At 41.7% G+C, this 15,602-nt stretch overlaps 1 protein-coding gene across 1 annotated transcript in view; it reads right to left on the reverse strand.

Annotated features, from left to right (window-relative positions):
• MTMR4 (myotubularin related protein 4) overlaps nucleotides 1-15,602 on the reverse strand; it is an 81,037-nt gene that overhangs the window by 63,610 nt on the left and 1,825 nt on the right. The window contains exon 2 of the mRNA XM_075854098.1: nucleotides 12,281-12,312. Coding sequence (XP_075710213.1) covers nucleotides 12,281-12,283 — 3 coding nt within the window. The 5' untranslated portion in view covers nucleotides 12,284-12,312. The remainder of the gene's footprint in view (nucleotides 1-12,280; nucleotides 12,313-15,602) is intronic.

Here is a 15,602-nt window from a genome sequence, read left to right on the forward strand (position 1 = left end):
GGCCGTAAAGCAGGTGTACTCATTTTGATCAATAGAAATATGGTACACGAGGTACTACACACAGATTCCGACTCGGCAGGCCGTTTGCTCCATGTTGTTCTTGACACTCCGTGTGGGGTCCTAAGCATATACAACATTTACGGACCTAATGATGATAACGTTAAATTTTATAATGATTTGGAAAGGGCGTTACTAACAGATGATATCCCACACAAATTGGTAGGGGGTGATTTCAATTCTGTCCTAGACCACAGAGAGGATAGGTCACACAAAATTCAAGAGTTGGGATCCATCTCTGCAGGGACCCCCAGAAAACACGATAGGGTCTTGGGACCTTTATTAGAGAGCACTCATCTGATAGACGCATGGCGGGAGGGCAACCCGGACGCAAGGGAATTCACGCACTATTCGCATTCTCAACAGTCATGGTCAAGGATAGATTACATTTTTGTATCGGCACCCTTGAGGCAACGAATAGGAGTTTCTACTGTAGGGGACTTGGTGATCTCGGATCATGCACCTATAATGATATCCCTTCAAGAGGTTTACCCGAGAGGGACAGATTTTATTTGGCGCTTTCCGGCTCATCTAGCGCTAGATGATACATTCAAAAGGCAGTTGCAGGGGTGGTGGTTGGAATACGCATCCGAGAACGACAGGCACAAAGATAATCCCTCCCTCTTCTGGGACACAGCGAAGGCAGTATTGAGGGGTAGGATTCTCGCTTACTCTGTAAGCAAAAAAAGGGAAATAGCAAGACAACTTAAAGCAGCAAGCAGTGCGCTAAGGTCAGCATACACAACTTACCTCTCCCAACCAACGGAGGGCAATAGACAAGCCTGGATACAGGCCAAACACAACTTTGATGAGTGGACCTCTCAGAAAGAAATGACCCGCAATCACGAGTTTGAGGCAACAATACACAGATTTGGAAATAAGGCGGGAAGATTGCTAGCAAATGTAGCCAGGGGACAAAGCCCGGCACAACACATAGCCAAACTTAGGGACCACACGGGACAAATCACGGGCGATCCTTCACATATAAATTCCATACTGGCCAGATTCTACGAGGAGCTGTACTCCGATGAATCTGTCTCACCGTTAGAGGCTACACTCCTGGACAGTACCACCCTTCCTGCCATCTCGGAAGATCAACTGCAAATACTGAATGCGCAGGTTACTAGGGAGGAGGTAGATAGGGCTATCAGAAACCTGAAAAACTCCAAAGCCCCAGGCCCAGATGGCTTCTCAGGAGAATTTTACAAAGCCATGAGAGAACAGGTGACCGAAACCCTGGTTTCGCTCTTTAATAATGCCCTGGGTAGTGAAGGTTTGCCACCATCGGCAAACACGTCCTATATCAAACTTCTGTTGAAACCAGGAAAAGATCCCCTGCTACCAGGGTCTTACCGACCTATATCCCTAATAAATGTCGATGCGAAACTTCTCTCTAAAATCATAGCAAATAGACTTGCGGATATAATGCCATACCTCATAGCTCCCGAGCAGGTGGGGTTCATTAAGGGGAGATCGGCGGTCACCAATATTAGAACGGTATTGGCGGTGCTAGACAGGGTGCAGCACAGTCCAGGACATGGGGAACGCCCAGCACTGCTTTTGCTAGATGCTGAAAAAGCATTCGACAACGTTAGATGGAAGTGGCTGGATGCGGTTTTGGACAGAGTAGGGATTACCGGGGCTTTTCGAAACCTACTGCGACACTCTTATAAGTCCCCTAATGCTAGGATCTGCACCACAGGGTTTTTATCTCAGCCGTTCCACTTATATAAAGGCACAAGACAAGGCTGCCCGCTGTCTCCATTGCTGTTTAATCTGGCATTGGAGCCTTTGGCAAGACATCTGAAATCTTCAGAGGTGTTCAGAGGCATCTCGGTGGGGGAGATGGAGGTCAAGGAAACACTGTTCGCAGATGATATACTCTTATTCCTAGCAAACCCCTCATGGGACGTTCCACGGGTATTTCAGACGCTACGTGACTTTGGGGAATATTCAGGATATAAAATTAACTATTCAAAGTGCCAACTGCTAGATCTGGGACCGAAGGAGGGTAGACATGGACGACTATTGGATGCTCTAGATGTGGAGATAGTGCGGTCACAGATCACGTATCTGGGCATCAAGGTGGGGCGGGCACCTAGCTCCCTATATGATCTAAACTATCCCCCTTTGATATGGGATATACAGGCGGATCTTCTGAGGTGGCACGGACTGCCCCTTTCACTCCTGGGAAGGTGTGCCTTGGTCAAAATGTCGGGATTTGCAAAACTACTATACCCCTTACAAACCATTCCATTACTTATCAAACATGGGGATATCAACACACTAAATTCGTCCTTCACTAAATTCATATGGGGGGGAAGAAAACCGAGAATAGCACTGGCAAAACTTATGCTACGAAAAGAGGAGGGGGGCATTAACTTCCCTAACATACGGGGATACAACCTGGCATGCTTGAGCAGGCACTTGCTGGACTGGCAACAGGGTACCGGATGCCACTCCAACATTAACCTAGAAAGGCAGCTAGCAAAACCATGGGATCTTATGGCTCTAGTGCATACAGCCTTTGCGTCCCTTCCCACTAACATTAAGAGATCGGCCCTACTACGGGACACCATTATCACATGGAAAGTATTGCGTAAGCATTATGGTCTTCCATATCGCATTTCAAAACACATGCCTATATGGAAGCATCCAGATTTGTTGGCGGGAAGGCATAGTAAGCTACTCCAGAGATGGAGAGAGAGAGGGATAGCGACACTGGGAGACATGTTCCAGGAACAGGAAGGGAGATGGCTGAGCCTACAGGAAATACAGACAAAGTACAATTTCGAACATCCCCAACATCTACAATATTATCAAATATTATCTTCATGCAAAGCGAAACTGGCGGATATATCCGACGAGATCCACCCCAACCTGTTTGACTCATGGTTCCTAGGCACACACCACAGGTCCATATCGCAACTGTATAACACCCTAAAGCCAGTACTATTAAAGGTGACACCAACTCAGGCATTTATGAAATGGGAAAAGCTATTTGGCTTGCCTAATATTGCCAAACATGTGGAAATGGGGTTGGTAGATCTCAGAAAACATATAACAAACGAGAAATGGAGAGAAACCCACTTAAAAATCCTCCATCATGACATATATGCGTTCACCCTGCCCCCTTCCATAACCAAACCAGATAGAAAGACTTCATGCCCGAGGTGTGGATCACCTCGCACAGACATGTACCATGGGTTTTGGGCATGCACCAAAATACAGCCATTCTGGAAAGAAATGGCATCTTTAATGCAACAAATAAGCAGATTTAAGGGGCTCCTGGGGCCAATGGAAGTTTTTTTACATGTCCAGCATGATGGAGGGTCAGACGACACAGAAGTAACCCACTTGCCCCCCATTACACATGCGGCATTGATGGTGGCGAAACGATGCATACTCCAGAAATGGTTGGTACCAGATATCCCGCAATCAAGTGAGGTTGTACAGGGGATGAAAAACCTATTCTACTTAGATAGAATGGATGTTCTAAAACACAAGGATGCACAAGGGGGGAAATTTTTTGGGAAATGGAAACTATTCATAACAGAGCATTTCTCGGGGGAGGAGGTATGCAAAATGATCGATCCATTCACGGGATCACCTTGGTACCTGATAGAGGATCTCAAGGGCACCTTGGGAGTGTTGAGAGCGCGTAGAACATAATATCTGTAACTTTGAAATGATATTTAGGCCAACTCGGTTAGGAATGTAGCGTCATGTGGCTCCAGTTTAGGTTATTCAGGTTTATACTTATATTAAAAAAGTTTTTGTATGCATTGTTCCTCAGGGATATTCATTGTTAACGCTGTACACCAAATGTTATGGAAATTCTTGTAATGACCTTCAATAACTATCATGATAATACTATAATGATGTAAACAACTATGAGCTTAGTGTCATTGTGGGAATGTGATTTTCATACCATCAGCAATAGGTGATTATATTCCTGTAACAGTTTATTGCATATTATGTTATGTGAAAAATCTTCAGAAAATCAATAAAAATATGTTTTAAAAAAAAAAAAAAAAAAAAAAAAGTGATCAAAAAGTTGTATGTACCAAAAAATGGTACCAAAAAAAATAAATAAAATACTACAGCTCGTCCTGCCAAAAATAAGCCCTCACACCGCTCAATTCATGGAAAAAGAAAGAAAAAAAAAAAGTTATGGCGTTTGGAAGGCGGGGAGTGAAAAACTAAAATGGAAAATCAAAATTGGTTCAGTCCTGCAAAGGTTAATTAATTTCTATTAAAAAAATAAATTATTACCACATGTGGGGTATTGTCATGCTCGGGAGAGATTGCGTTACAAATTTAGGGCGACTTTTTCTCCTTTATCCCTTGTGAAAATGAAAAAATTCAACATTTTAGTTGACAAAAATGTTTATATTCATTTTCACGGCCTAATTCTACTAAATTCTGCAAAAAACCTGTGTTGTATAAATGCTTACTATACCCCTAGAAAAATACCTTGAGGGGTGTAGATTCCCAAATGGGGTCACTTTTGGGGTGTTTCCACTGTTTTGTTCCCTCCAGGGCGTTGCAATCGCGACATGGCACTAAAAATCTGTGCTCCAAAATCCAAACGGCACTCCCTTCCTTCTGAGCCCTGCTGTGTGTCCAAACATCAGTTTATTACCACATAAGGGGTATTTCCGTAATCGGGAGAAATTGGTTTACAAATGTTGGGGTGCATTTTCTTCTTTATTCCTTGTAAATATTACAAATTTCTATGTTTTTTTTTCAGAAAAAAAAGTAGATTTTCATTTTCACAGACTAATTCCAATAAATATAGCAAAATACCTGTGGGGTCAAAGTGATAACTATACCCCTAGATAAATTCCTTGAGGGGTATAGTTTGCAAAATGGGGTCACTTTTGGGGGGGTTTCCACTGTTTTGGCACCACAAGACCTCTTCAAACCCGACATCGTGCCTAAAATATAATCTAAAAATAAGCAGGCCCCAAAATCCTCTAGGTGCTCTTTTGCTTCTGAGGCCGGTGTTTCGGACCATTAGGGCACTAGGGCCACATGTGGGATATTCCTAAAAACTACAGGACCTGGGCAATAAAATATTGAGTTGTATTTCTCTGGTAAAACCTTCTGTGTTACACAATTTGTTTTATTACGAAATTCTTGAAAATGTGAGAAATTGCTGCTAAAGTTTTAAGCCTTGTAACGTCCTAGAAAAATAAAAGGACGTTCAAAAAACTATGCAAACAAAGACATATGGGAAATGTTAACTAGTGACTATTTTGTGTGGTATTACTATCTGTTTTACAAGCAGATACATTTAAAATTTAGAAAAATGCAGATTTTTTTAAAATACTCTAAATTTTGGTGTTTTTCACAAATAAATATTGAATTTATCGACCAAATTTTTCCACCATCATAAAGTACAATATGTCACGAGAAAACAATGTCAGAATCGCTTGGATAGGTAAAAGCATTCCCAAGTTATTACCACATAATAACCTTCGGCCGTTAGCCCGTTCCATACCTCCCCTACCCGACATTGGCGTATGGATATGTCAAATGTCGGGAAGGGGTTAAAGATATTTGCTTTTTATAAAATGGTCACTGCATACAGATTGCTTTTCTTTTGGTCCCTTACTTGACATGAGAGTTATAATTTCTAGGTGTCTGGAACATAATGTTATAGTAATGGGTCATCTTTGATTCTGCAGATCTAGCTGCAAACATTTACATTTTCACATACTGGCATATGTTCCCTAATAAAAAGAACACAATATTCTGGAGAACATACAGTACTGCGCAAAAGTTTTAGGCAGTTGTGGAAAACCGCTGTAAAGTAGGAATGCTTTCAAATATAGAAATGTTAAGAGTGAAGAGAAATGCAAATCAAATCAATATTTGGTGTGACCACCCTTTGCCTTCAAAACAGCTTCAATTCTTCTAGGTACACTTGCATACAGTTTTTGAAGGAATTCGGCACGGAGGTTGTTCCAAACATCTTGGAGAACTATCCACCGATCTTCTGTGGATGTGGGCTTCCTCAAAGCCTTCTTCTCTTCATGTAATCCCAGACAGACTCTATTGAGATCAGGGCTCTGTGGGGACCAGGTCATCACTTCCAGGGTTTCGTAACGCTGAAGATATTTCCTAATGACATTGGCTATATGTTTGGGGTAATTGCCCTGCTGCAGAATAAATTTGGAGCCAAATCATGCGCCTCACTGTTGGTATTGCATGATGGACAAGGATCTGCCTTTATTTCTCAGCATTGAGAACACCATAAATTCTTACCAAATTCCCAACTCCATTTGCTGAAATGCAGCCCCAAACTTGCAAGGAACCTCCACCATGCTTCACTGTTGTCTACAGACACTCATTGTACCGCTCTCTAGCCCTTCGGCAAACAAACTGCCTTTTGTTACAGCCAAATATTGAAAATTTTGACTCATCGGTCCAGAGCACCTGCTGCCATCTTTCTGCACCCTAGTTCTTATGTTTTCGTGCATTGTTGAGTCCCTTGGCCTTGTTTCCACATCGACGGTATTGCACTTCTAGCCAGACTTCTTCAAACATGGGTGTACCAGAGTCCTACTGGTTTCTGACAGTTCTAAGCTGATGGCACTGCTGGACATCTTCTGATTTTGAAGGCAAGTAAGCATGATGTGTCTGATCTGCTGCACCAAGCTTCCTTGACCAATTACTGAGTCTACGGTCCTCAACGTTGACCAGTTCTTTGTAAATCTTCAAAAGAGCTTGAACAGCAAGCACACCTTGAAACCCCAGTCTGCTATGAAATCTTTGCCTGGGAGAGTTCTTGTTTATGCAGTATAACTACCTTTGTCTTGTTGCTGTGCTCCGTCTTGCCATGGTGGACCTGTGACATGACACTGTCTTCCACAACCACAACTCTGTAGCAGAGTTTGTCTGTTCCTCACCCAGTTGTAAGCCTCCTACAGAGCCACTTCTGTACAGTTAAATGTGTTGTCCAGGAATACATTTTATCCCAAGATGACATGTACAATTAACTTTCTAATATAATGTATTTTTATTTTTGGAATGGCTACTGACTTCTAAATAGCGGCTACATGACCACATTCAGAGTAAACTTTTCATTTCCTGTGACGTTCCGGGTCGTTGCTCAGCCAGCACTTCCAGCTTTCAGAGGCACGGCGCGTCATCAACTACGTTTACAGGCAGTGGGCCGGGCGGATGTTTCATGAGCTCTTCAGAGCTCCGCATCTGGTCCCACTTCCTGTAAACATAGTTGATGACGCGCCGTGACTCTGCAAGTGCTAGCTGAGCAACAACATGGAACGCCATGTCTCTCATAGTACACGCCTCCTCTTATCTCGTCGTTCGGGTCCCCTCTTCTCTCTCTGAGTTTCCTCACTGCCTGACCACAGCGTGGACGATGAGAGGAGGGGGTGTGTACGAGGAGAGATGCGGCGGCCAGGCAGTTAGGGAACTCAGAAAGGGAAGGAGGGGTGTGGACGACGAGATAGGAGGGCAGTGATGTCAAGAAGCCCGAGCAGAGCGCTAGCATAGGCTCTGCTCCGGGACTCTGGAAACCCCTGACATCACTGTCCATATATGGACAGTGATGTCAGGGGCTTCCCCAGAGCCGGAGTCACGGGCAGAGGGCTAGTATAGGCTCTGCTCCGGGACTCTGTGGAATTCCTTGACATCCCTGTCCATATATCGAGGATATTGAGTCTATCGAGGGATCCGTGAAAATGAAACAAAATAGGACATGTTCTATTTTTCAACGGACCCTTCACACAATCTGTTTTTTTTAGGGTTTTTTTCAATCCAATAGGCATATTGTGAAATGAATCAAATTTTTTTCTATCTTTATAGGGGTCAAAGCTTTATTTATTCTATTAGGGTAAGTGCACACAGGGTGGATACACTGAATAAAAGTACACAGCGTATTCAACCTGAAAGCCGCAGGGAATCCTGCCCGAAAAACTGCACCAAACTGTTGTGCAGTTTTTCAGGCGGGTTCTCCACTGCAAAAACACTGCTTAAAAAAAAAAAGTTAATACCTCATCGTCATAGCGACATGTCCCTCTACTCTGAGTGCAGTCTGGCCTCCTGGTATGACGCAGCAGTCACATAGGATGAGCGTCGCTATGATGACACCCGGGAGTAAGTATGAACCTTTTTATTATTTATTATTTTATTGTTTTTTTATGATTTGCGTTTTTCACCGTTAAACCACAGCTTCTCCGCCGCAAAAAAATGCAACGTTGCCTATTAGTTGCAGGTTTTACCTCCCCTTGAATTCAGCGGGGAAAACCAGCAACAGAAGAGTAGTGATTTTTAATCTGAAGTGTGTCAATTTATGCTGCGGATTAAAAAATGGCACCGCACATTAATTTAGAAACCGGTTTCTGAGCGGGTTTTTTCCGCAGTGTGTGGAGGAGATTTGCTCAAATCGCATCCACTCTGCTGCTACTGTAATACGCTGCAGATTTTCCACTATGAAATCTGTTGCGGAAAATCTGTAGTGTTTACCCTGTGTGTTTGTCTACCCTTAGGCTGGGCACCCACAGTGCAGATTTTGGAGGCTTTTTTTAAGCCAAAACCAGGAACGGAATCTAAACAGAAGAATTTTATAAAGAAAGGCCTTATAGGTCAGCTCTCCTGGATCCAATTCTGGTTTTGGCTTACAAAATGCAGGCAAAATCTGCAGCAAATCTGCACTGTGGGAACCTAGCCTTACAGAGCTTAAAAATTGTTGCTTCCCTTCATTCTGACTGCCTGTCGGCAGACACCATTAGTGGGCCCAAATTGTAACTCCAGTTGTACACTCCGGCACGCCGTGGCAATCGTGCGGCAACCAGAGATTATCATGCACAGGTCCTAATTAATTAGAATAGGACCAGTTTCTACTTCACTGCCCAGCTTGCAAGAGTGTCTCTCCCCACCATGCATATTTCGTGTGGATTTGCTGTGCGTATTTTCATGCAGCGTAATACAGTACCAGCAAAGTAAATGAGACTTCAAGTAATCTCATCTACAGGTTGCGTTTTTTTCTGCTTGTAAATTGGCCTGCAGTGCGTATTTTAAATCTGCAGCATGTCAATTTATCTTGCGTTTCCCCTTACAAATTGTATCGCACTAGTCTTAAAAAAACCAAAAAAAAAACAAAACACGTACATCAAAATGTGAATACCACACCTAAAAATGCATTTAAAAAATGCATTATTAGGTGCAGATTTTACCTGTGGAATTATCGGTGTATACCTGCGGTTTTGATGTGGATTTTCTGCACCAAATTCCGCAACGTGTGCATTTAGCCTTCAGCATACAGTTTATAAATCAGTCTTCAGTATCTTCCCTGGGCAATTTATCTTTATGGCTATGAATGAAAGCAGGGGATTTGGAACTTTAACAGGAAAAAAAAAAAACGTCTGACCCCTATAAAATAGATTATAAAATTAAAGTCACGTAGAATTTTTGCACCAAAGAAGGTAAGATAATTGGATATTGACATTATGGAGCTACACTTTATGAAATCTTGTTGCTCACACACAGTACATTTTGGTTAGGACAGGTAAGCAATGTAGAGAAACACCTGCCTGGTCAACCAAGGCTGATACACACCCAGAAAAATGACTCAGATTTTAACCTGAACTACATTCCTGCAATATTTGGAGCTACCCGGCCTTCTATCAGTAGGTACCCTGGCCCCGAGCAGACCTTCTGTTAACTAACAATTGATAGAGGTTGAATTTGTTTTCGCCTACACAAATTCAGTCATCTTTGGGGTTTGCACTGGCATTCACATGAACAGACCCGTGTCATCTCCGATATCAGAGCAGGCAGCAATACAAAGGTTAATAGAATGTCAGACTTCTCATGTACATACATGTTTACATACTGTACATTCAGTACTGGGAAAAGCAAGATTATGTTACTGTTCTATACACAGCAATCTACATAGTGAGTTTACTGGGGAACAGTCTAGCCACACACATGACTGTCTACAAAAGAGAAAAGGAAACTCCGGTGGAAACAAATAAAAACGGAGTTCCCCATTGCAATTAGACTTAGGGAATTTTGCAGACAGTCTGTTGATGTATATGTATACCATTTAGAGGTTATAGAGTATAATTCTAGATTGCAAAGAAATATATAAACCTTAGAGCCGTGCTGTTTGCGAAGCCGCTCCCCAAATATATTCGGGCTATAATTAACAAAATATTTTTACTTTGCATACTCTAAAATAACAAAACACTTAGACCTGCAATGCATAGCAATAATGGTGTGTGGCATTACAATTAATGCTTATCTGAATATTTTCAGACACACACATTATATATATTTTATGGTCCTCTAGCAATATTTGTGTGTGGCATTACAGGACCTGATTTAAAGAGAACCTGTCACTAGGCCATATAACTTGAACGGGTTAACTGACCTGAATAGTGCTGTCTCCCCGATTCCAGCACGGTTTTTCTTTTTTTCCTGTACTCCCCCCATTCCAGAGATATGGCTTACTGTTGTGTTGGCTCCCTTTATGCTAATTTGCTGTAGTTAGCCAACAGGGAGGAGCTAGCTTCCCTGCCTCGGATCATAACCAATCAATGTAAGGGCAGTTCACGTCCTGTTGGCCAAGTACTGCAAATTAGCATAGAGGGAGCCAACACAAGTGGGCCATATCTCTAGAACGGGGGGGGGGGGGGTTCAGGAAAAAAAGAAAAGCAGCGCTGGAATCAGGAAGACACTGATAATTAGGTCAGATAACCAGTTCAGCTTATATGACCTAGTGACAGGTCTTCTTTAAATCAGGTCCTGTAATGCCACACACGATTATTGCTAGGGGACCATAAAATATTTTCAGACACACACATGATCTATATATCGGTGTATAGATGATGGAGATATCCCTGCACACAACCTGCAGTCCTATCAAAAGACCGCAGAGACCAAACCATATAAAATCCCAAACACAACGGTACAGAAACCATAAGCCAAAGTCAAGCACATGTGATGGGTCAAAGTGAGCAAAAAATAAGCAACGAAATCTATTTAAAAAGAGTCTGTCCTCTGTAATAACAGATAATCTATTGCGAAGACAAAACGGAGAATCTCTTGCTTGGGTGAATAAACATTACACCGCTGTAAATAAATATTGTTTGTGCGTGATTGTGTCAGATGAAAGAGGATCGCGAGGTGCTTGTTAATGATTGACGAATCAAGGTTATAGCGAGATTAATATTTTACTGTACTTGTCTCCTGTGGGTGCTTGCCCTTTCTATTCCAAAGGTGAACAGCACTTGCTTATCTTCTATTATGTCTCCTTACCTTGTACAGCGATTGGTTTATGCATCCTTTCTCATGTTATGTAATCATTTCCCTAGCGTGTTTATGTGAACCGCCATCTTGGAGTCCCTTAGAACAGCTTTAATATAGATAGGTCTCATTTAATCAGCAGACTACAATTTCTGGCACCCTGTATTCATTCAACTGTATGTAAACTGAATGATGGAGATTGTGTGGGCATTGCATTGTGGGAATAAGGGCTCCCGCATGTGACACATGTGCACAGATTCAATATGGTGGCACGTGTAGTCCCAATAAGCTTAGCAATGCCTTGAAGGAAAAATAGCTCCGTAATACAGATTCTGTATTAATATGAAAGGAAAAAAAACAACGAAAAAGAAAAACCCTCATATGTTACTTGTTGCATTGTACACAATTATTTTCAATCACTAATAAAAAGCTAAAACGTAATGCCAGAGTGTTTTTCTTAAACTTTAAAAGCCTCATGCACACGAACGTATTTTTGCGGCCGCAATTCACCCACAAATCTGTGGGAGAATTGCAGCCCCATTCATTTCAATGGGCCCATGCACACGACCGTGGTTTCCACGGCCCGTGCATGGCCCAGGAGCCTGGACCACAAAAAGAACGGACATGTCTTATTACGGCCGTGTTTTGTGGTCCGGGCTCATAGAAATGAATGTGCGCGGCCCGTGATGTGCGGGCGGCCTGCGGGTGACACTTCGCAGCCGTCCGACCCGAAAAATCGCACATGGCTACAGTCGTGTGCATGAGGCCTTACTCTTTTGCACATTTCTTTACACTCCCTCCCCCTTTTTAGCCACACAAGCTGAATCAACTATGGCAAAGAGGAGGCGCCTGTTGCTCAAGAAGAGATCAACTCCCTTCATCTGCTACATCACCACAGACGACAGTGGGAGATTGAAATATGAGAAAAGGCTTCACTCACCATAATGTGGTCACCTTCAATCGAACACAAACCTAAAAGAAAAAGAAGACATTTTCAATAAACATGTATAAATCGACAATGGCACGCCCAGAACATTCCCAGGTAATTCAATGCTAGAATGACAGATTACAGTAACCTGACTGCAGAGTTAAGCAAATACATGATATGTTCACGTCATTCAGCAAATACACGACATGAACAAATAAGAATGTCTACTATGCAAGTTTAAAAATTAAATAAGTGTGGTAATATAAAACGGTTCTTTACTATTAGGTTATATAGATATCATAGAGGGATCCCCTGTTCTATTAGCCTGAGCGGAGAGCCACTACAATGATGCAGGGGGAACGTGGGCACACCAGTAGTTTCTAGTCCCCACCCCCAATATGTAAAATGATATAATAAAACAAGACACACCTAAAACAAGTAGATGTAAAGTATACAAGCACAGCAAAGGGGTCAGGCACACAGATCACAATGGTGGATAGCTTATAAGAGTGGAGCTTATAGTAGAAGTTACACTTCTCACCTGAATGGGTCTCGTATGATAATTTACTACTTACCGCACCTCTATAGAGTGAAGCAATATTCCTCTAGTGCCAGCCAGTGTATAAAGGAACTAGTGGCACAATTAGGGCATGAGGAACAAGAAGATTATTTAGAGAAATAAGGTCGGGGAGTTTTTAAAGGGGATTTTACATTACAGAAATGTCACAATCCCCAAACTGTATATTGAAACACCTGTGACGTGTTAGATAATAAACTGTGAGCTTCCGTTTTAAATAGTTAATAATTGGTAATAAGTTGGGGACCAAAACTGGTTTAGGCTGCGTTCACACCTGCGTTATGGCTTCCGTTCTAGCGTATCCGTCAGCGGAACGCACGAACGAATGTTCAGGTTTGCGTAAAAAAACAACAACATTGATTTCAATGGGTTTTATTTTCGCATCTGCTGTGCTCAGTTAGGCCCCATTCACATCGCGTTTGTGCTATTTGCCGGGCGTATAAAACACTAAAAAAAAGCATTGAAAACGTACAGCTCAGCGTATACATAGACTATAATGGGTCAAACGTAGACCAAAATAGCATCCGTTTGATCTATGATTGTCATGGTTTACGTTGGGTTACTGTTTTTTGAAAGTACTGAAAAGTGTAGTCTGCTACGCTATTCTGTACTTCAAAGAAACGTATACACGACGGAACGTTTGTTTAGCATTGATCTCAAAGGACGACGTATGCAAACGTAATGCTATACGTTTGTTTATAGTAAACCTATCCATTTTCTTTCTTTTTCTATCAGTATTCACTTTAAAAAAAAAAAAAAGTATACTTTATTTTTATTTTTAGGTAAACTGACAAAACGTATACCGACATAAGTTTATGCTATACTTACACGCAATAAAAAACACAGACGTAAAAAGAACATGGTACATGTTTGCATACCTTTTCAATGCTCCACGGTTTTATTTATTTTTAAAAACGTATACACCCGGCGGATAGCACAAACGCCATGTGAATGGGGCCTTATGCTCCCGTCAGATTTACGTTTTTTTGACAGAAGAAATATCGTAGTCTGCTGTGTTATTGTTTCCGTCATAAAATTACTGAAAAGTGGCAAATGTTTTTTTAACATTGAAGTCAATGGATGACGGATACAAACTAATATGCCGTCGTGTAGGGACATACAATCTTTATTTTGCATAGGGGTGTTTGCGGTTGGCTGTATATATTTTTGGGACATTGTTTTTAAATGTGTTGTTCCGTTTCATACGGTTGTAGTCTACATCTAGATTGTTCTGCATTGGGGTATCCGATCTGTTCTAGGATAGTGCGCTTCAGGTCTGATTAGGGCCTAATTATTTTTATCAATAAGCATTCCAAAACTATAATTATTATATATGTCAGCGGTTATAAGTGGCTAGTGTGCAGTTTACATTTCACGCTTGCAATTTTTTGTGGTTTTCAATGTGATGTAAGTTTTTCTACTGTTCTTAACGACAAATATTAGCCTTAGGGAACTGACCACTGTCCCGCTAGACAAAAAGCAGTAAATAGGCAGCACTCACAAAGGCTTATAGTGAAAAAAGAGGGTGCTTTATTGACCCCAAAAGTGCAACGTTTCGGCTCACACAACCTCAGCATTGAGAAAGGCTCAGGTTGTGTGAGCCGAAACGTTGCACTTTTGGGGTCAATAAAGCACCCTCTTTTTTCCACTATAAGCCTTTGTGAGTGCTGCCTATTTACTGCTTTTTTATAATTTTATATTTTGACAGCGACACGTAAAATGACACCTCGCCTGCACAGAACATCGTAAGACCCATTGCAAGTAATGGGCAGATGTTTGCCGATGTATTGGAGCCGTCTTTTCAGGCGTAAAACGCCTCCATTACGTCTGAAAATAGGTTGTGTGCACATACCCTAATACATAGAAGCTTCAGAAGTGAAACAGTTGTTTTTTTTAACAAAAGTAAAACACAACTTTTTTAAAACAAAAACAAAATGAATTAAAAAAAAAAAAAGTTGGAACAAAACTATAACACACGTGCCATTTCATAACAAACATCACTACCATTCATTTTCACACAGCTACACATATTTGCGGAGTAGAGATTAGATTTTTTTTTCCCCACCTTTCAAAAAGTCACATTTCATAGACATGTCGAAATCTTAGCCAAGCAGCGAGTTACACCCATTTTATGCTCTTAAAAACGGACATGCATGCCCCAACAGGCACTACATTTTAGCATAAACTGGTAATAAATGCACGATATGGCAGAAGGAAAGCGGTTTTCAAAATAAAAGACCTGAATATTTCCGTCTATAAAGCGATATGTTGGTCTTCTACATTGATTTGAACGGAGCTCACACAGCCATAGCCCCCTCCAACAATCATGTTGGGATATTGTCAGTTAGGGTATGTGCACACACAAAATAAAAAAAGTCTCAAAATACGGAGCTGTTTTCAAGGGAAAACAGCTCCTGATTTTCAGAAGTTTTTTAATCAAAGTCGCGTTTTTCGCGGGGTTTTTAGAGCTGTTTTTCTATAGAGTCTATGAAAAACGGCTGAAGAAGTGACATCACCCCCAACCTGTTATCCAGGATGATAATCAATTCACAAACGTGCCTTTATATATCCAGCATAATGTTGAAAAATACGTTTCAAATCGGTGCACGTTATATGCAAATGACCTATAAAGAGTCATGGGGGTGGTGCCGCTCAACCACAGAATCACGCTGGCTGGTCCCCCCTCCTCCTGGCTTGATTGACTTTCCATGTAGTTTGCATACAGCGCGCACCGTTTCTTTTTATTATTTTTCTACA

Source organism: Rhinoderma darwinii, chromosome 2 (genome assembly GCF_050947455.1).
Source record: "Rhinoderma darwinii isolate aRhiDar2 chromosome 2, aRhiDar2.hap1, whole genome shotgun sequence".
NCBI lineage: Eukaryota > Metazoa > Chordata > Amphibia > Anura > Rhinodermatidae > Rhinoderma > Rhinoderma darwinii.